Source organism: Halichoeres trimaculatus, unplaced genomic scaffold (genome assembly GCF_033239565.1).
Source record: "Halichoeres trimaculatus isolate MK-OKI-2021-1 unplaced genomic scaffold, fHalTri1.1 fHalTri1_scaffold_11, whole genome shotgun sequence".
NCBI lineage: Eukaryota > Metazoa > Chordata > Actinopteri > Labriformes > Labridae > Halichoeres > Halichoeres trimaculatus.
Genome location: NW_027437189.1, coordinates 21940439 through 21962840, shown reverse-complemented (window position 1 = coordinate 21962840; position 22402 = coordinate 21940439). Strand labels below are relative to the sequence as shown.

Genomic DNA, 22402 nt, shown 5'->3' with positions numbered 1-22402 from the left:
TTTATGTACTGGAAGCCATTCCTCATCACTGCTACCTGAAGCACAGTCTTCCTCACTTGAGTCTGGAAACTCCTCTATAACCCTGTATGCCTGCCTTTTTAAGCCCTACGAAGATATGGATATATATATATAAAAAAAACTCAAATTACATTATAAAAACATAAAGCAGTTGATTTACAGTCAAAGCACTACAGGATATGAATTATTTTTAAGACCAATATTGGTAGTAATTAACATTGCATTTAAGTTGAAACATAGCTTGTGATGCATGACGTACAGTTGAGTGGACAGATGATTAATTGGTATTTCCTCCAAAAATAAAATCAAAACTTGAAAAATCTTGACATAATATACCACCTTAGATGTAATTTGATGCAGTTATATTTTTTTTACCTGCAATGGTATCTTTTTGTAGAAGGTAGAAACCGAAATAGCTGAGGTGGTTGATCTTTCTCCCTGTCTGTCGGCCATCTTGGTTTTACTGACTACTTTTTCCCATTGCAATGACCTACCAATGGGATTTTTTTGTGTGGGATGATGCAATAGCTTCCACTAGAGTGGACTATATGCAGCTGTGCCCAAAATTACGAGCATAATTAGAGAATTAACACTTTTAAACAGCTGTACACTGTAGTGACCTCTATGCATGAAAGGGTTAAGCAGCTTGAGTTTCCAGTCACAGCCTCACCCCTTGTATCCCTGACGGGAAGTTGTACTCAATGATAATCGCTCCATGCTTTTCAAAGCCAGGTAAGCTCTGCCAGCTGCGGGTCACTTTCATCGTGCCCTCCGGTTGGGTCCCTCTGTACTCTCCGTAGTATGTGTTGCACACAGGACAGGCGGGTTTAAACTTGAAAAGTAAGTCAATACATTCCGAGCAAAACGCGTGGAAGCACTTCAACGATTTCCTGTCTTTAATTTTGTCCAAGCAAATGACACAGTCCTCTGTAAATTCAAGGGTCATATCAGAATTATTCCTCAGTTTGTCCTCCATTGTTTATTTCCGGGTATGCTGCCTCATGCTGGCATGGGTGTATCCGAGGTTGGGTAAATGTGATGTCACAAGTAGGAAAGTACCGCACGGCTACCGGTTTTACTCAACTAAGGAAGTGATGCCAATACTGACCTCTGATTGGTCAATGCTCAACGTTGTTAATTTCGACTAAAAAGTACAATAATAAATGTCACACTTTCACTTGAAAATAAACGCCGGTTTTTCTTTGAGAGAAGAATCTACCACAGGAATGGTTGAATATATATATATATATATATATATATATATATATATATATATATATATATATATATATATATATATATATATATATATATATATATATATATATATATATATATACTACAAGTGAACGTATTGTTGCTGGATATTATTACATTTAACAATCTGTACTTTGTAAGCTCCAGTCACAGTGAAAAGAGGAAAAAAAAGGTTGCTGTTAAGTAGCAAATTTCTGCCTTTTTCTGAGTGGGCACTGTTTGAACTGCTGACAATATCATGGTCAGCAAATATTAAAACCCTAAAAACCTGCAAATGACATTTCAAATGTGGAAACTTTTGTTCTAACTTTTGTTGTTGTTGTTTGTGTTTTTAATGATGGTGATGAAAACAAGATGCCAGTTTTTATTTTGATGCCTCTCCAAAATATAACAACAAATAATGCAAAAACTGTTGGAAGCTATCTTAACTAATTAGGTTATTTTCTAACAGGTTAGTAACAAATAAGGTGTAAAAAGACCGTGCCGAGGTTTGCTGCCTTGTGTAGACCTTGTATCATGCAGCAAGATGATACCAAACCATATTCTGCACAAATTACAACAGCATGGATCTGTATCAGAAGAATACAAGTTTCTTGCCAGCCTGCATTCTTCACTTGTTAACCACTGAAAATATTTGGCACGTCCTTAACCAAAAACATGATAAATGAGACCCTGAACTTTTGAGCAGCATGAGTCTTTTATCAGGCAAGAATAGGGCAACATTTCTCAATTCTGAAGTGTTTGTATGAAAAAAAGAGAGATGGAAGAACAATGGTAAACACGTTTGTCCCAACATTTAAGACCCATGTTGCTGTAATCAAAGTTAGAACGAGAGTATATGTGCAATCGACAACATTTACCAGTACTAGCATTTTGAAATGCTGATTTGATATGAAAATTGGGGTTAAATGATTTGCAAATAATAGAGCTGTATGTACACATTTTAATGCATCTCAAAGTTATAGGAATTTGGTTTGTAAAGGTCTTGCAGACAGGTGTGACTTGGGCAATGTGTTGCTTAGCAGGTCTGTAGTTTTTCTTTTGAATTAAAAACATAGTGTGTGTATGAAGCCTGAGAAGAAAAAAAAGATTCCATATTTTTGGCAAGCTAACACAAGTATACCACTAACCAAATTGGAAATGTAAACTCTTCATGATTCTGACTTTTTAATATTTAGATAAATCATCACTTGTTTTCAAATTTTTTTCAAAGTACATTATTACTATTAATATTTCTTTGTAAGGCTGGGATGGCAAAGTGCTTGGGATGTTGTATATCCGCTGAGCAATTCATTGTCATTTTACATCTATAAAGTGTAGACAATATCACTTTTGCATATGTTTAATACCACAACCTTCACTTAATTTTAAGTACCTGAGTTCAGTGTCTTGATGTTGCATAATTTTTTATGAACAGAAAAGTGTGAGTGGCACTAATCTTTAATTAGAGGCTACAACCCTCACTCATGTAAGATCTGATATTAAGTCACTTGTTTCGTACTCGGTTTATTTTGGATCCCCATTAAATATTCAACACAAACCCAAACATAACTTTTTATTCAAGTATTAAAATGTAAAGCACATTGTTCTTAATATCAACAAAGTACCAATCAACACAATTAGAAAAGCAAAACTCTAATGTTTCTTTAACAATCAGTTTTGTTGTATGTTTAATCTGGCCAACTATCCATTCTCCTGGCTCCTCCTCCGACATGTATGCATAGAAATGTTTGCACAGTAGCTTTAGTAAACTACAATCCTGTGTCCCAAAAAATGTTTCAGTTGGTCCCTTAACTAAAATACAAAGGTTATGAAAAGATCATAAACAGGTGTGTCATGTACATATCTGATCAGTAAAGTGAAAGACTAACTTGCAACAGCTAAGCAGGTTACTGCACTTAGCAAAGCACTTTAACGCAATAGCTTTGTCAAATGTTTCTTTAGTTCAACATTGGTAACATAGGAGTGTTTATTAAGGAGAAGCAATTCTTATATATTACCATTCATAATTAGATGAAGTGTATAGTAGTTGAACTTAAAGCCAAATAGTACTATGATGCTCTAACCTATGAAATGACATTAAAATATGCCCAGACTGCTGAGAGTTACATCATGCTTGATTTTTATCAAAAGTAAATATAAGAAAGGCACAACAAATGAGATCAAATCCTCATCCTAAATCAGACCCAATGTTCCCGTAACATTTTCTTTTGTATTTTTTGTTACTGTGCATTGTTGATTATCTCTTAATATCACAAATTTAAAACAGTTACCTCATATTAAATGAGAAAATTAGATAAGCAGGCAAATCTCCAGTTGGACAGGAACAGAGGCATAGATATTCCATTTGTGCCTTTGATTTGGTTTAAGTGATCTGTATGCCCTTTGTATTTGACATCGTCATAAATCTGGTAATACGAGGAGCACATTACTAAGAACTGATGTAATGGGCTGAACACCTGGGAGACATCATAAAATTACAGGAGTGGCTGATTTAAAAAAAAAAAAAAAACAAGAGAGAGAAAAAGGGACAATTCATTATGTGTACAATAAAAGTGCTGCAATGAGACATCAGTAAACATTCGTCCTATTTCAGTATAACTTTGGGAGTGTGGGGGCTGAAGATCACACGCAAATGAAGAGTTTCAAGCAACTGACATCAACTTGTGGCCACCGAGCTAGCAACTGATGGCTGCACAAATGCTGCGAACACTCTTCCAGAAGGGATGCAAAAACAAAAACCTTACCAAAGTGCCACTGAGTGCTTTAGATTGCAGTAACTTCAGGAAATTAATTATTTCATTTGAAGCTTATAAAAACCAGATACTATGCTAATTACAGTTAACTAGTAACAATTAAATTATAAACTCAATAACTAAACAAACATTTCTGAGGTGGGAACTGAGACTGTGTGCTTGTAAGAAAAAATAGAATCCCCAGAGTAAAAATAAACATGATAATAACATAATCTGTATTTATAACATTGAACTTAGATATCCTAAATCATAATTTTTAAGTACCGTGAGTTAACATACACCATGATGCTCTTAAGTAAACGTATCACATCTCTTCTATTGCAAACAGCAACAGGTAAAACATTGTGCAATACATGAATGCACTGCACTCAGAGTATTTTCTCCCACATATAACACTGTGTTAAGCTGAACTCTTGAGGAAAAAATGAACAAACAGAGAAAAAAAGTACTGGAGTGAGGTGGACTCTGCAGCATTAAACACCTGTCTGCTGTGGGCTTTGTTTTCAGGTATCCTTTAAGGGACGGGCAGTCTCCGAGCACAACCTTGGGCTGACACCTGTCCACCACAGGGGCACTCAGTAAGTCTCAGAAAGTCAAGGAAGATTTTGTCATTTTCGTGCTCGTCAGTCAGCCGTGATGCCTTTCTCTCTTAGCTCCTCTGTCACTCGCACCAGGTAGGTAGGGTCTGGGTAGCCAAAACTGTCGAGAGAAATTCAAAAAGCCATCACTGCATTTGTATGAACTCAGGAGGCACGAGAGCCATTGGTAAGAAGACATCACAGTTCATTGTCATCAACTTCTATTACATCAGTTAGTCTTCACTATGGACTCTATAGAGATGTGGACGGTATAACAGAGCAAGGCCTAAACATAAAGATTTCCCTGATTGGGTTTAGTATACATTATGTAACCAACCTCTGTCATGTTAACAGATGGGACTTTAAAACAAAAATACACATCAAACATTATTCTTTAACAGCTTGTCTGTTATTATGCCATGCTAATTTATTCCCAAGTGTTGATTGAACTAAAAAGTTTTGCTTAAGTTAAATGTTTAATGTTATAAAAATGGGGATTAATACTTTGATTGACAGCTCTGTTGACTACACTAATCAGCCATAACGTTATAATCACTGGTGGGCAAGGTGAAACAAGCATTACCTTGTTATAATAGCACCTGTCAGTGAAGGGGATATGTCGGGAAGCAGGTGAACATTTGGTCCTTGAAGTTGATGTGTTAGTGCAGAAAAAAATGGTCAGTTGCAAGGATGTGAGCAACTTTGACAAAGACCAAACAGTGATGGTGTGTGGTCTGCAGAGGTCAGTACCTTCAGTACCTTCCTAAACTGGTCCAAGGAGGGAACTAGTTGACCAAAGACTGAGTTATGGGCTCTCTGAACTGCGTGGGGAGTGAAAGCTGGCCCACACTGGAGATCAAATGAAAAACTAATCTTGGTTCTGGTAGAGTGGTGCATCACTTTCTGGTATGTTGAGCTGTGGAGCTGCAGACCAGTCAGGGTGTCCATACTGACCCCTGTCCACCACTGAAAGTGCCTACAATTGACATGCAAGCCTCAGAACTGGACTACAGAGAAACTGAAGATGGTAGCCTAGTGGACAAAACACAGAGTTCAAGGTGCTGGCCTTGAATTCCACAGATTTTGATCTAAAGGAGCATCTGTTAGATGTGCTTGACAACAAAGTCTGATCCATGAGGCCTCACTTCATAACTTCCAGAAAGTTCAAGAAACTGCTGCAGACATCTTGGTGCCAATTACCACAGCGAACCTTCAAAGGTTTTAGCAGAGTCCTTGTATCAGCGGGTCAGAGCTGTTTTTTCTCTGACTTGCTGAGGGCCTTAGCGTTATAAGGAAGATGATCTTAATGTTATGGCTGATTGGTGGAATATGCCCTCTGTGGTGCTGTGTGCATCTGATTGATTAGCGATAATGGAGGAGGCACAGAAAGAGAAAACATAACAGACACTAACAGGAGTCATTTTACTTTCCATAACCATCAAATGTCTTCTTTAAGACCACAGAAGAAGTGCTTCTGCTGCACACTCAGCCATTATGGCTAATTTATCAGTAAGCTCAATGTAATTTGGGGTTATCAGAAAGGGCTAGTTGTCAATACTGCTGTGTAAATGACCAGTACCTACCATCCCAAATCAGACACCAAAAGTTGACTCTACCACAATATGTCAGTGCACATTGGGGGAATTTTGGCTTCAATTTTTTCAGGGAAGGGATAGAGGCACGTACTTCTTTAAGGTCAGTTGTCTTTTTAAAGCCCTCTTCTCAGCCAACATGTCTCTGAGGGAAGTTTTATCAAACTGATCCTAAATTGCTGATCACTAGTGGGCAAAAATCTCTACCTACCAGCGAGGCCCACCCCATATTGAGGTCTTGTGGTGAATGTCATTCCAGGTGATGACATTTTGCATGCCCGTAGTCATGGAGGTACCGATGGTAAAGATAAGGCGCTGTTCAAAGGCCCGACGCAGCAGGCCCAGCACACGGTTCCCCTCTGGGCTGTCAGGGAGGTAGGCCACACGGTCTGTTCCTGGATAACGGACACCGGGGTTGGGGTGCTCTGGCTGTTTGAGATAATAGGGTTATAACAGAGTGAGAAAAAAGAAGCATTATGTGTATACCTCTAATGTGATCTTGCTACTGCAAAAATTGTGACTACAGTCATATCTTTAATGTCTAACTGACCATAAACATCACTGTTCTCATGAGTAGTTTTCTTTTAAGGTTACTTTGGATTTCAGATGTGTATTTTAGGTCTTCTTATTTCTTTTTCTTAAGCTAGGGAGAAAATAAATTTTGCATCCTTGACCTTCAAAAATGAGAAAACTACCTGGAGCCTGCTATCTGTAAACAGTCTGTTTTCTTGGACAGAGGAGCCTAAGTGACTGTACTTAAGTCAGTTCACAGTGCCTATCAGAGAGCACCATTAAGCATGTAGTACAAGTCTTTGTTGGGGGTTTGAAGAAAAATGTAGCTCTCCAAACAGAGGTTTAGCAAAAGATACATCGTAATCAAATATAAAAAAGCATATTCAGCCCGTAAAGAGGACTAAAATCACTTTCAGAAGATATGAAATCTTACATAAGAAATATGGTTTTGAATTGTCCAGATTTGCCTGGAAATGCAGGACACAGCAGGTGATTCTCTGAACACATAATTTTCATTTTCAGGGTACAGGGCCAGTGCAGAGCTAGCAACTTAATGAGGGGAGCTGGTTTGTAATGACAACTTTGCTTAAAGTCAGCATAAATCTGGGCAAAGAAAAGAGTGCAAAGCAATATAAAATTATGAGGGTAAGAGCTACACTGAACATCAAAATGTTATCGGTCACCCCGGATGTTTATTATTGGTGAACACACATTTGATATTGCAAAGACTTTTAGACAGAGCTGGTAAGATACACTTTGTTTTATGTCCTGTGAATCTAAATAAGACATCTTCATTTCATGAGCAGCTCCTTCAGGTAACGTCAAGATAAATTTAGAGCTGTTCTTCTGTGAAAGTTTTAGAGTTTGTAGCAGTCCCAACAAAACTCGGCAAAACTTTTTTTGCCAACTTAAAGTTTCAAAGGAAAGCCTTCTACCTTGGGGCAGTACAGATTAAAATCTAATATGCTTGGAAAAAAAGACTCACAAAGTCATCTAAGACTGATAGTTCACATCCTGTTTCGACTACTGATGGTTGACGTGTCTAGACCAGGGGTCACCAACACGGTGCCCACGGACACCTGGGCACCCGCAAGTACCACTCAAGGTGCCTACGAGGCATGTTACAAAAACAGCACTGGTCACAATGGAGCTCCTAATTATGGAATAATGAACACTGGCATGTGAGCAGTCTCTTCACAAAGTATTACTAAGTGATCCAAGCAATTTTGTTCAGGAAGTTTCTATCAGATAAGTAGCCCTTCCTACCACTCATTTCCCGTGTGGTTACCCCTCTGTCTCAAAAAGGTTGGTGACCCCTGGTCTAGAGCTGCTGCATACTGGGGTATGAATAAACAGAGGCAGAAAAATGGAATGAAATGGGAAAGCTGATCAAGGATGTTGATCTCAGATGGAAATAAAAATTTCAAAGTCAAGCAAGAGTCAAGATAATTTGAAAATAGCAATTCTTTCATTAAGTGTTGCCTATGTACTAAGATATAAGTGTTTTCATTAAAAACTATTTTTTCCATGATGTCTTTTTTTAGTCCTCTTTTTAATCTTTGGATTATTAATCCAGAGCAACGATGAGTTGCATTTCATAAATAATCATCAAAATTTACAAGTACTCATCCAATGACTCTGAGTGGTACTTTCTGTGTTTACTTACTGCCTGCAGGCCAGGAGGGAAGCTGTAGATGATGCAGATACATCCAAAGCCTTCATGGCCCGGAAGCTCCAGATCAGGATCTCGTTCTACAATCATTGTACCATTGGCAGGCTGGTTCCCAATCAACTGGCCGTACACCAGCCGACACACAGGGCATGCTTTCTTCACCTTAAAGGCTTGATCCAGGCAAGAGTGACAGAATGAATGACCACACCTCTCCAAGGTGGTTTTCTCCACTATGTCCCCCATGCAAATCGAACAAGTTTTGGTGTCCTCTGCCTCGCTATGAGAAGCCAAGCCAGAATCCATGTCCTTTTTCTGTGCTGCCTCATGGAGCATAACACAGGCCTCCTCATCAGCAGGCTTCCTGAACCTCTGCTGTTGTCTCTGAGAGCGCCGGGGCTGGGGAGGCGGAGGCTGGAGCAGGCTGCCCTCACCATTGGGCTCCAGGACTCCCACACAGGGCAGTAGAGCCCTCTTCCTTTTGGGTCCCCCCTCTAGTTTGCTCATTTCTTTGCGGGCACAGCGGCATAAGTCAATGAATGCTTTTCGCGTCTCGCTGGAGATGGCTCCATCCATCAGCCCAGCTCCAGCACTCCTGGAGCCTTCCACAGGCTGCAGCCTGACAGCACAGCAGCCCCCTCTTTCTCCTCGCCTAACGATACCAGCACTCATCCCTTGCTTAAGCTGGAAGTCAATGAGCCAGGGCCGCCCAGCTGCAGCCAGGTAATCCCACACAGCCTGTGAAACCAGCACCTCATCACTGCCCTGGCCAGCACGCACACTCATCTCATCAGAAGAGACTGCACACAGAGGCACAAAAAAGTCATCAGAGCATTAGTTTATGAGCAGTGACAGTTGGATAAACACAATTTGCTCCTCTCAAAGTATGAAGTATAAATCAAAATAGAAAAGTCGCCCCTCGAAACCACTTGTAATTCCATATGACTTTATTCAGATGCATTAGGGCACTTAATACGTTTTACTTGAACATATCACTGTTTTATTCTACAGGCTGTTCTTTTTCTGTTTTAAACAAACCCCAACAGCACAGTCACTGTAGAGAAAAAACAACACAACATCTGTTAGTGTTTTTTATGTTTGCGTAAAAACAAGAAGAGTGAACTATTTGGTTCAACTATAATTTAGTTTTCCTACAATACATCTACATCAGAAGGTATTTGCAGTGGCTGCAGCACGTCAAAGAAACAGTATCCAGCATCGAGGCAAAGCGGAGGCTGCATCAGCTGTTCAAAGACTCAAACTGTAAACAAAGGAAACTAAACAGAACAACATGAAACACAACTAAAAATCGCTTGTTCAGACAGCAACGACACGACTCTGAGGTTTGAACACTTACCTTGTGATCCCATAAATTCCTTGAATTGCGTAAAAAGCGTCCTGTTGAACAGAGAAAAAGAGGAAGAAACACTGAAGGAGTGGGGCACACGGTATCACAGCTGCTCGGTGGTGGTATTTTGACTGAGCCATACTCTGCAGCAGCAATGGGTAATTCTGCGATAACGCAACATTAGCTTAGCCTTTGGTACATTTCTCGTCAACATTTAGCAAAGTGGATTTCCCCATGATTACCTCAGTACCTCGCCCTTTGCTGTAGCTCGTCGCTGCCTATCAGGGAGGTTTCTGGCTGGATTAAAGAGCCATCAGGGGAGGCCTTTATTTCTGACGTGCTGCTGCAGTTTATCCGCAGATAATCAGTCTTTTGTAGTCAGGACATGATATCCAGACGTATTCCCAGCTCATGTCTCTTTAGGTTTTCAACAGTCCCCCCTTAGCCTTGGTAGGTGCCATCCAAAGCCCCCCTCCTTGTCCCCAGACTCGCCTGTGTTTGCCTTCTTCGTACGTCCTTGGGCTAGGCGTAACACCGAGTAAATAGCATTTCTCCTCTTATCTGGCTCCCACCACGCTAGCTGCGTGACACCTTTCTCCAGGAAGAGGGTTTGCTCGTTTGTGTCATCTTGAGTCTTCTCTCTCAAGCCCTGTCTTCAGTGTTTACTGTAGAAGGAACAAACATAGCCGTTAATAGGAGGACTGACCGGGACCCTACAAGAAAATGTGACCAGGAAGTTCGTCACCGAGCTGACATGATTGGCTTAAAAAATGGTGCTTTGTGTTTTTTTTTATACACTGTGAGTGAATCATACTTACGTCGTGATTAAAAGCTGTCATGATAACAGGACGCATAAAACACGAAAAGTAAACACAAATGTTTAGCCCACGCGCCACCGAGGGAATACCCACTCATTCAGTTGTGATGCAAATGAAGCTGTCTGTCAGGGTACGCGGATTTATCCACAACAATGCTGTGGCTGTGAACTTTTTTGAAAGAAAGCAAAGAAGAATGAACAGAACTATTATTATTATTATTATTATTATTATTATTATTATTATTATTATTATAGGCATATTAATACACAAATACTGCATCAGTTGTATATTATTGTCATTGCTTTCATTGTCATATATTACAAAGATAATTTACTAGAAGGCTTCACGCTTCAATTTATTGCATGTTTTAGTTTAAGCTTTATCACGCAGCTCTAATCCCTAATCTATTCCTTTTTCATTCCCTATGCATTGTCTACGAATTGTTACGTATTTTTTTTCATCTAATTTCTCAGACTCTTTTTTGCCATGTGTCATAGATCCAAGGTTATAATTGTTTTGGATTTGTCATTATAGTTTAGCTTTAGTTAGTTTTTAATTTTTTTCCCCATTACAGTTTAGTTTTAATTAGTTTTAGAGCAGGCATTCTAGTTTTTATTCAGTTTTGAGTTTTGCAACAAGGCTTATTTTTAGTTTAGTTTTAGTTTAGTTTCAGTTTAGTTTTAGTTTTTCATACCCTATTAACCAGGTGCAGGATTGAAAAAGGTCAGAGTAAATATTTTGCAATACTGTTCATTTTCCAGTCCAACATGGTGCTCACTGCTCAGTTCATGCTGATACTGAACTGTTGGCTGCTGCCTTAAACACAAAAAAAAATAAACTTAATACAAAAAATATATACAGAAATTGTATGAAAATAATGTTAACCTAAATTACATAAAATAATATAAACAAAAACTATATAAAACAATATAATATGAGCTTAAGTCTTTAGAAACTTGGACTCTCACAAGAAAGACAGACTTAAAAACAAATAAAGTCAGACTCACATGCAATTAAACTTTAACAGATGCTCTGATTCATTGCTCCACTATGTTTCATGGCAGCACAGCGCACAGCCAGTCAGTGCAGTAAACAAGCACATCCTAGTACGTCAATATGATGGTGCCGTACAACACTAACAACTGCCTAAAACTGTTGTAAAATTGGTTGGGAAAATGTGTCAGATTAATTTAAATCCTAAAGGCTATTAACATTGTCAGAAACTAAAACTAAGGGCATTTTCTCTATAATTTTGGTTAGTTTCAGTTAGTTTTGTGAACACAAGAAACAGTTTTAGTTTACTTATCGTTTTTGTTTTCTTTTCTAGTTTTTATTAGTTCGAGTTAACTGCAATGTATTTTAAATTTTAGTTTTCGTTTTTAGTTTCGTTTTAGTTAACTATTATAACCTTGCATAGCTCTTCTATACATCCCTCCCCCCAACCCTTTAACTCTACCTCTATCAACTGTGAAATTCTGGTGTCTCAAATACTCCCTCACAGAGTCAGACATAACTGAGCAATTTCAGCATTTAGATATCCAGATTGTTACCTGTCTCTCTCAGCTCTGATGACTGAGAGTCATGGCTTTATATCAGAATCACATTCATTACATGACCTCTGATTGACAGAAACATTCCCATTTTAACAAAAATGGAGCATTCCTTTCTAAACAGGTCAGACAAAAAACAACAACAAAGGGATGTGTAAATCTATAAGTGTGTCTCCCTAGTCAATGACTGGGAACTGAAAGATTGTCTCCACTTCGAATATTAACTGTCAGTCTGTGGACAGTCAGTACGGTATGTAACCTGTTAAAGTCTAGAGTTACTTGTAATTGGGTTGTATTAAGAAAGTTTGAGGGGTCAATTTGTTTTCCTTTTCAAATCAAAAGCATTGCCACAACAGCAGACATTATCATTTCATTTATCTAGGGTTAGGTTATCACTATTGTTATTTCTAAGAAGGTGATATGTTACTAATGTTCCCTGCACAGTGGCAATCTGGCATTGTTATTCAAACCAACTTCCCATCAGTGTCATCTATGGTTAAATCCACTGAGAACATTTCCCACTCATTTGACAGTGCTGCTTGCTCTTTGATTTATCAAAAGCTGCCAAGTCTAAAACTGGTGATACTGTCTCTTGGGCTGTGTCTTCTCTCCTGTCAAAGTCCAAAAGTTTAAAGCCTTTTCCTAAGTAACCACTGGAGCTTCTTGACCCATTGGACCCACCATGACAGACACTGGAAGACAAGGGCTGGGCAGCAGGTGATTCTGACAGTGCCTATTCCTGGGAGGACCTGACTGTTATATTTTCATTCTGATGTTTTAGCTGAGAGAGCTCATGCAGAGCCTGTTTATAATGTAGTTGAGAAGCAAGCCATAAATGAAGATTTGTCTGTTTGTCTGCATATATGATTTGTGCATGCATTTATTAGGAAAACAAGCCAACGTCCCATGTTACTTTCATTATATATATATATAGTTGGTAGTAACATTTTAATGCATTTGCACTACTTTCACCTTGACAACATGTCACAGCAAAGCAATGAGGTAACAAATACACAGCGATTGGTATGTTCGTTAAAAAAAAAAACAACAAAAAAAACAAACTATTAACGGTATTTTCCCCTGTCCGTCGAGGAGTAGCACTGGTGGAGCACTTGGGCTGCTCTAGAATGTAGAACACTCGTTCCAGAAAGGTCTCCACAGGCTGTGAGCATAGGCTGTGAGGCGGGGGACTGGCGCTCTTTGCTTAACACCATACGTCACAGGAGAACCAGGAAAACACGCGATGTTTGGAGAGACACAAGTGCATCTGTTGCTAACATTTGAGTTAACTGTTTAGATATTAGCTTACAGATTAGCCGGGCAGTACTGCTAGACAACATTGACATCCATATCGAGGTCCGACGAAGGGAATTAAAATACTTAAAGAGTCGAGATGTAAGTGTTGATTTACTATGTAGCCTTTAGCAGTCATAGCCAACGATCAGCAAGTCATGGCAGTGTGGTTTACAGCGAATCGACCAGCTAACGGCTGCTAACTGAGCTAAGCACGCGAGTTAGCCTCAACGGTTGTAATAACTTTCCTCAAACAAACACCGCTGTCACGACCAAAAGGCTTGGCACACTTTTACTTTCACAAAAGCACATATGTGTTTCAGGCTCATACGACATGGTAACCGTTCCAATAACAGACGGGGTTTAATGTGGTTTTATTTGCGCGCCGGGCATCAGATCAGCAAACGTTAGCTAGCAGGCTAACGAAAGGGTAGCGTTAATGTCAGGATTGAAAAAGCCTGGTGTCATGATTAGCTTTGACGATCTTCAAGCTAACGACACATTACCGAGCGAGTTAATGATGTCATTGCGCTGTTTATCTTGTGTAAATTTCCCTAACATCGAAATATTAGTTGAGCTGACTGCCATGAGCATTAAGCAGCTCCCTATCCGAATTATAACTTTACTGCAGCTTTGATAGGCGTATTATTCACGTTGCTATTAGCAGGTGCACCCTTTCGATTAGAGACTCATTCTTTGACTCTTTCATCATAACAAGCACTGATTTTAGGTTATAAGTAGTGCCTATGCTCACGTGAATAGTACGAATGAATGAATGAATGAATGAATCCATCCTGAAAATGGTTTAAACGTGACCTCAGATGCACTGCACGTTACACACGTGGGTGACCAGAGCAGAATACCCACTGCTGGCTGTGAAACCGATCGACAATTACTTTGATAGTGAGGACACTCTTGACGAGTAGCCATTTCAGTTTAGAAAATTAGAAAAAAGAAGTATACACAATCATGGAAGATGGCTAATGTAATTCATACATTTTTGTCATCAGGCAACCTGCAACAGCAAAGTGGTATGACAGAAGGGACTCTGTCTTTGTAGAGTTCTGCGTCGAAGACAGTAAAGATGTGCAAGTAAATTTTGACACATCAAAATTTGATTTCAGGTAAGTTGAATCATTTTTTTTGTTGTTGTTATTACATATTCAAAATGTAATTTTGTGCTTTTGGATGCTTTCTTGAAACAGGCCCACAGGCACAATAGCTGTCACACAAGTATCCAATTTTAGTTTTCACCAATTATTGAAGCAAAATACCCTAAACTCTGTTTTCTCCTCACATAACAGCTGTTTGAACGGGGCAGATAATATCAAACTTCTAAATGCCGTGGAACTTTTTGGGGAGATTGATCCCAAAGTAAGTGTCTCACCCACTGAAAACATTGTTGTTCCATTAGTCTCATTCCTTCATAACCTCAATCAATACTTCTCTGTTGCATCAAGGCATCCAAACACAGACGCACTGACAGATCAGTGTTGTGTTGTTTACGAAAAGCAGAGGTTGGGAAATCATGGCCTCGACTTACCAAAGACAAGACAAAGGTAACCGTTATTCTCTGAATTAAAAAGCATGTGTGGGTTTCTCAGCTGTTTGTGTTCAGATCTGTTTTGGAGCAGATACTCAATGTATCAAATTTTAATATTGGTAGCCATGGGCTTATTTATTAAACCAACACTTCTATACAAGTTGAACCTCAATGTCTGCTGTTTGTTATTTTCTAAAAAAGCATAGAGTTGTTGTAGGACATGGACGTCATTAGTGGGGTAGAGAAATGTTGATAAATTGCAAAAACACTTCAATTTATCATGTTACAGTGTAACTGGCTGAGTGTGGATTTCAACAACTGGAAAGACTGGGAAGATGACTCAGATGAGGACTTGTCAAGTTTTGACAAATTCTCAGAGGTAAGCCTGTCAAATACCCAAATTGGCTGAAGTGTGTGTCTGGATATCTGTGGTGCTGACATATTGGCTTTTTACCTTTCTCCAGATGATGAACAGCATGGGAGGAGATGATCTACCCGATTTAGATGGTGCAGAAGAAGAGGTAAACATTTAAAAGTCTTAAACTTGATTTTTTAAGAGACATTTTCAGTTTTTTTTTTTAAGTTAGATTTTTACCACCACCCTTGTGTTTTTCTTGTTTTGCAGCATGACTCTGCAGACAGTGATGATGAAAGTAAGTAAAAAAACAATCTGTTTATTTACAATAAAAATGTGTGTTTGGTATCTTGTAACATACATATGTTTTGGATCTCCTCATTTAGATTTGATCACATCTTTTTCTCTCTTTCAGAAATGCCTGACCTTGAGTAGATGAACTCAGATGTCACCTCAGTAGTAAAAAGCAAGTTATGTGTCCATTGAGGAGAGACTAGACATGAGTTGAAAGTCATGTATGAGAAGAAACCTCATCTCTCTACGCAGTTTCCAAAGCGACCCTTCGAGGGAGTGACCGTCGGATACAGACATGCACAGAGAACCATAGAGACGTACAGTGCTGTGCTTTGCTGTTCTGTTCTGCATGGACAATTCTGTTCAAATGAAAATGTTATTGTTTATTGACTTAAATGACTGTAATGGGATGTGCTGATGTCTTACACCTTTTTTCTCTTTTATTTTTTGCCAATGTCAGGTTATGTTTTGAACATTGTGATTTCTAACTCGAAAAAAGTTTCAGATTGCCTATTTTCCAAAAAGTAGATTTTTTTAAATGACAGATTTCCCCTTTAATGTTTGTATTGTAAAATGCACTTCTGTTCATTTATTTAAAAAGCAGGACATATGCCAGAAATGTGAGTTTTTTGTGTATGCCAACATCTGCAAATATTTAACAGTGATTCAATTTTTTAACGTTCTTCAGCATTTAAGGTAAACTGATATCCATGTGCAATTTACAGCTTGTGTTGAGATTATAGGATAAGAGTGGTGAAAACCTTCATATAATAAAACCTGCTACAAACGAGCATGTTTCTGCCAGTGTTAAAAACATTACACATTTAGACAGGGATGAAAGTGTGATATCTTCCAGAGGCAAGGGCAGAAATTGTATGTGTTCTACCAAGAGTCCCCAAATAGTAAACAGATTATTCCTGTCTATCACTAGAACTATGCTTTGGAGGCTTGTGTGTTAAATTCAACACGTGCTGAACACTTTTTGGCTTGTCTAATTCTGTTTGAGTTTGAGTTAACATTTCTAATAAAATGTCAGACCCTTAAATACAAGGCTATGAGAGTATATTGTCTCTTGTTGGAGAAAACGTAGAATAATTATAGTTCTGAGAAACCCTGCCACTTATTAGGACCCAATGTAATTCAGGGTTCTCCCTAATACAATCTGTGGTAAATCCTAATTGGTTCACCAAAACATTCCAAATGGTTTTAAAGTGTCACATGTCCACCATGCTGGTGAAAAAGTGACAATTTGTTGGAGTCCCTATGACTTAAAAAGAAAGTTAAAGGTGGTCATGGAGAAATGTTGACAGGGAAAAAAAAACTAATTTTAAATATTGTATTCTGTCAAAACTGCATCCTGCACTTAAAAAACTTTTACCGTAATTTTACAGGAGGAAGGTTTACAAAACGCTTTATGTGCTAATTCTCTTAGTTTAACGTTATGTTAGTTATTGGGCTAAATGTTAACTAAAATGTGTTGCATTGTAAATCCTGGTTGATATCAATAAAAATGACTTGGGGTATGTGCTAGGCATTCCCAGTAGTAATACATGGTGCTTTATCTTAAATATGTGTCAAGGTCAACACACCCCAGAGTGTATAGATAAGTAGTGTTAACTGGTTCAAGGAGAGTGGTTTGAATAGTTTTGTAATTCAGTCCTGTTTTACTCTGACTGTGGTTCCTGACTTTTGAGGTTCAGCAACAGAAATCTGGAGAGTGAATTTTTCACGACGAGAAATGATCTCTCTTATTCTTCTTAGAAAATTGTTCCTATTATTAGACACAGTGTAATGCTAATGACACATATCAGTCTACTCTCACTTCTCTAAAATATTACTCAGGGTGTTCCGGGGGATTCCCACCCATTCTGGTCTGATACACTCAGAGCATTAAAAAAGGAAATGGATGTAAGTGATTCTTTTAGCATTTCTATACTTTTTATCAAAAGTATATTAATAGAGTTATGTGATCTATAGCTAAAAGAAACACTGGCTTCTGTTAAAGGGAGTTAACAACTTGACTTAATAAAAATGCTTCATCCACAGAGTTGTTTATTTCTCATAGTAAATATTCTGTACACTGGATTCATTTTTAATACACCCCCCTGGCCATTTTCTGTTTTTCTGACTTCATCTGCAGTAAATATTTTCACCACTATGTGGTGAGTGCAGACTGGCGCATCTATTGCAGTATGAGATATTTAGGGGCTCGGTGTTATTATGTATGTGTCAGCAGTCTGGACCTAGGGACAGGAAAGTACAATGCAAGCACCTTTTCAGCCCCCCCATCCCCCAAACTGAGGGCTTAAACCCACAAAAGGTGGCTTACCATTGATAGAGGGAGTCATGAGAAGGCCAAAATGCTCATCACAATAGGTACAGCAATAGACTAACTAATAAACTCACTGATGACAAACAGAAAAACACTTTGGACTTATTACAGCATTACCATGTTTTTGACAATGTTTAAAGGTGAGGAGAAACATGCCTAAGCTGGCTGCTGTGACACTGATATGTGAATCTCACTCATTAATTTTCTAGCATCGAAGAAAAAAATTTGCATACTTCTGTGGTACCATCACCACAAATCTATGAAGTTAAGAGTGCATATGCAAAAATATTTATACTGTCCCCCATGGAAAGGGTACACACAGATTCAACAGCGATGGCAAGAAAAACAGATCATGGAAAGCAGCAGAAACTGTTGCTGCCAGCGTTTTGCTTCCACGCATGAAAGGAGCAAAGCGGTGAGCTCAGCATAATCCTTTCAGAGCACTGCGGCCGGCCCTCTGGCTGCCCCGGTCAGCATGATGCTCCAGTGCAGAAGCTCAATGCCGGGCCTGCTCTCCCCTCTTCCTCTCCAGCCCTGGATTTTCTATCGCTTTATTCCACCTGAGCCCACAAACCTATCCAGCATGCACAAACACACACAAACACACACACGTTCACACACAATGCAAAACTGTGCTTAATCAGTTCTGCTGCCACAAACTCAATATGAGAAGGTGAGAAATTGCTCGTGCTGTGACGGTCAATGCTTGATTAGTGTGAACGTGACCTTCTATTGTGTATCTAAGAGGAAAACAATATTATCACCAAAAGTTGATCACTGGCCTGATGTGAATTCCACAGTTGTAGCAGAAATCAAAATTTCTGGAAACCCAGCAAAACTCACACCACACTTCACTTCTACCAGCTCACAGGTTCTACCCACTACATGCCCACTGATTTTCTATTTTCAGGTCTGAAGTGGAGTGTACGCACCAGGGCTTTACAGCCGGTGTCAATAATGGGATTTTCTTCCACTTAATTTGTATTAATGCATCTCCTGTTGGTGGTACTCAGATTCAGGATCCCTAGCTCTACACAAAAAGCCTCAGTTGAGCACAGAACAAGCTATAATTCTGAGTTCACAAACATAACCTCAGGTAGTTTGAAATAGGACCTTACAACTACAGTCTTTAACACTAATAATGCATCAAGTTGACTTTTTATTATTTGTGGGTCTACTAATTTATAACCCAGTTGTCAGCATTAAGGGTGATTTCTACCTGTGAGCAGAGAGCGGGAGGTCACAGCAAGAAAGGGGTTAAAAAAAGTGTTTTGATTTGTAGTATTGTTCAGTGGCCCCTCCCACTGGCTGAGAGGGGCTGCTGGGGTCCTAGGGTGTTATAAAAAGGCCTCTGGGTCCCCCCTGCTCTGGTAAAGAGGCTGAATGTCTGCAGGACATGCTTAACGTTTGTCTACCCATGTTCTTCTACTAACAACCAGCGGGGTTGGCACATAGATGCACAGAGACCGGCGCACTGCTCCACAGAGGAGCTCTCTATGACAGAAAACAGAATTCAGAAAGTAGAGCAGCAGAGGGATCAGAGTTACATGTTGAGAGGTTAAATTGTTGTTTATTTAGTTTAGAGGGGCAGTTCCTTTTTTAAGGGCAAATAGTTGCATTTGCTCTGTGGTTTTTGGCCTCAAACAGTTGTTCAGGAGAACAACATCTCCTTTCTGTGAATTAGTTTTCTGTTGATTTTTCATCCCTCCATTGCTTAGAGGTTGACCTTTTGCCACCATGTGGGAGTTCAGGTCCATGTCTTTCTGGCGGGCGGTGTTTGCAGAGTTCTATGGCACCATGTTCTTTGTATTTTTTGGGCTAGGGGCCGCCCTGCGCTGGACTACGGGGCCCCATAATGTCCTCCACATTGCCTTTTGCTTTGGGCTGGCGGCTGCCACCTTTATCCAGTCCATTGGCCACATCAGTGGAGGACACATCAACCCGGCTGTTACCTTTGCCTTCCTGATCGGCTCCCAGATGTCCCTGTTCCGCGCTTTCTTCTACATCATAGCTCAGTGTCTGGGAGCACTGGCTGGTGCTGCTGTGCTGTATGGGGTCACACCCAGCAACATGAGGGGAAACCTTGCTCTCAACACGGTAAGACCTCCTTCAAAGTACTGAAGAACTTCATCTGAACCTGAATGGTGCACTGCATAAACAATTGTTCTCTTTCAAGTGACATTTCTGTCTGTTCCTTATGATGATTTGTGTTATTAGATTAACTTCACAACAGGATGCTAATTTTGTGTTTTTAACTCCTGCACTTCCAGTTGCAGCCAGGTATTAGCCTGGGCATGGCCACCACCATGGAAATCTTCCTCACTCTGCAGCTTGTCGTCTGCGTCTTTGCTGTGACTGATGAGCGACGCAATGGGCGCCTGGGCTCTGCTGCACTGGCTATTGGCTTTTCTGTGCTCATGGGGCATCTTCTTGGGGTAAGAGCCAGCCAGAGGATATAAACATTTTAAACAATTCACTGAAATCCCACAAGGATCAACTGTTGTACCCCTAATCTTTCCCTTTGTTTTTGATGTAGATCTACTACACTGGAGCAGGGATGAACCCAGCCAGGTCCTTTGCCCCTGCTGTCCTGGTCAGGAATTTTGTGAACCACTGGGTAAGATTTATGTTTTTGTTCTACCAACTCAGGCAAACTAAGGTAGCACCTGTAACTTCCTGACATGTTCTGCTTTCCATCATTCCTTTGGCAGGTGTACTGGGTGGGTCCCATGATCGGAGGCGCCATAGGCGCTCTGCTCTATGATTTCCTGTTGTTCCCACGTATGCGCGGCCTCTCTGAGAGGCTCGCCACACTGAAGGGCACCCGGCCCCCAGAGGCTGAGGGCCAGCAGGAGACCAGGGGAGAGCCCATCGAGCTGAAGACACAGGCCCTATAAACCAGAAGAAGAAGATTGGCATTTTGACTCCGCATCCTTCACCCACCTACACCCCTCAGTCTAGTTCCTGGTCCATCCTCTGCACACATACCTCCTCCTCCTCCTCCTCCCTACCTTTACACACGCTAACTCAGATCCCAAACATCTGTGTAATCCAAACTGGACCTATTAAATAACAGTCACCACCTCACCCGATTTCACCTCCTCCTCCTCCTCCACCACCTTCTTCTCCCCCTTGGACTGCAGACCAAAGATGGAGGTCAGAAGAAGAATTGCCACTAAAGGAGGCACCCTGTGCCCTGTGGTTTGGGGTGTCAGTCACTCCTGGCTGACCAGGTGGCTCTAACTGCTCAGGACAGGGGCCTTCTCTCTCAATCTTTCTTCCCCATTCGATCTCTTCCTGTTTTTTCCCCTTTTGTAGTCTGATAGGAGTGAAGCTACAGTAGAGCAGTGGGCTATGCATGCTTTTCAAGTTTTGATTCAGTGTGATCTCGCCCTTTGTTTTGTGTAATGAACCATGGGTAAATTACATGTACGTATTGTACTTTACCAGTATTTATTTGGCTCGCTTTTTTTTTCAGTTGTTTGTGTGCGTGTGTGTGTGTGTGTGTGTGTGTGTGTGTGTGTGTGTGTGTGTGTGTGTGTATGTGTGTGTGAGAGAGAGAGACAAAGAGTGAGCGCATGCATGTCTCTGTACGTGTGTATGCATGTGTGCTTGTTTTATTGATCATATTTATTTTTTCACTTTTCATTGCCACAATCCTTTGTTTGTATTATGATTTCCTTTTTATTTATCATACAAGCGTACTTTAGCTCCATAATTTAAGATTCTGCCTTTTCCCCGCCCTCGCTGATACTGCAAAAGTTCACCAAATTACAGGTTTAGAGTAATTCCCCCTTTTTATATCAGATAAAAAAGTCTTACAGCCAAATTCATTCAATGTAGAGCTTTTATGTCATCCAGTAAAGCACACATATTCATTTATATTCAAATAAACACAAAACACAAAGTATCTGGTCTTTACTGAGCTCAGTCTTCATCAAAGTTACCATTTCAAACACATTTAAAAAAGTGAAACAGCAGAAAACAAACATGCTACCTGTAGCGACTACAATGGGTTTTCTGCAGGTTTGTACCACATTTGAGTAACTTCTACAGTATTTGTGTTGGGTTATCTTTGATAAGACTTTCTGAGACAAGCTTTGCTTCTAGAGCAGCGCTCATTACAGATTCATGTACAGGTGTGTGATACTTGGTTTGCTTTTACTTTTGCTTGTCTGCCATGGAGAGACAAAGAAAACAAACCTGAGGACCTGTCAGGAGCAACAAGTGTAGTCTTTGTAACATTCACTCGAGGTTAGATAATGAATGAGTGCATGGAGTGAGATGGCTTGATGCTGGTGATGGCAAACACTAGGCGCCTTCTCTTTTCTACACTGGGGGTGTTGTTTCAGTTTTAATGGACTTAGCCCCTTTTCTGATGTTTGGAAGAAGAGAGAAGGTCCTCCTGAAGCAATTGAAATCTTGAGAGTGTTTGTACAGCTTGATAAATGTACTTTGTTTTCATACATTTTTCTCACAATGAACC

At 39.9% G+C, this 22402-nt stretch overlaps 4 protein-coding genes across 5 annotated transcripts in view; 2 read left to right on the top strand and 2 right to left on the bottom strand.

The window, feature by feature from the left end:
- LOC141798896 (putative E3 ubiquitin-protein ligase DTX3) overlaps positions 1 to 1052 on the bottom strand; it is a 29503-nt gene extending 28451 nt beyond the window's left edge. For both annotated transcript variants that reach the window (XM_074680819.1, XM_074680817.1), the window contains exon 1: positions 689 to 1052. In XM_074680819.1, coding sequence (XP_074536920.1) covers positions 689 to 994 — 306 coding nt within the window. In that variant the 5' untranslated portion in view covers positions 995 to 1052. The remainder of the gene's footprint in view (positions 1 to 688) is intronic.
- A 1774-nt stretch (positions 1053 to 2826) lies between these two features.
- On the bottom strand, positions 2827 to 10495 carry dtx3 (deltex E3 ubiquitin ligase 3). Its single transcript, XM_074680815.1, has 5 exons — positions 9974 to 10495; positions 9741 to 9781; positions 8381 to 9183; positions 6413 to 6630; positions 2827 to 4730 (listed from the first exon to the last, which is right to left on the bottom strand). The coding sequence occupies exons 2-5, from the start codon at positions 9751 to 9753 to the stop codon at positions 4655 to 4657; spliced, it is 1110 nt and encodes a 369-aa protein (XP_074536916.1). The 5' UTR covers positions 9754 to 9781; positions 9974 to 10495; the 3' UTR covers positions 2827 to 4654.
- Positions 10496 to 13204: 2709 nt separating this feature from the next.
- Positions 13205 to 16374, top strand: ptges3a (prostaglandin E synthase 3a (cytosolic)). Its single transcript, XM_074682414.1, has 8 exons — positions 13205 to 13494; positions 14403 to 14516; positions 14697 to 14766; positions 14853 to 14951; positions 15225 to 15314; positions 15400 to 15456; positions 15561 to 15588; positions 15706 to 16374. Coding segments are annotated over exons 1-8 (480 nt in total). The 5' UTR covers positions 13205 to 13492; the 3' UTR covers positions 15726 to 16374.
- Positions 16375 to 19653: 3279 nt separating this feature from the next.
- Positions 19654 to 20813, top strand: mipa (major intrinsic protein of lens fiber a). Its single transcript, XM_074681492.1, has 4 exons — positions 19654 to 20013; positions 20187 to 20351; positions 20453 to 20533; positions 20628 to 20813. The coding sequence occupies exons 1-4, from the start codon at positions 19654 to 19656 to the stop codon at positions 20811 to 20813; spliced, it is 792 nt and encodes a 263-aa protein (XP_074537593.1).
- Positions 20814 to 22402: the final 1589 nt, after the last annotated feature.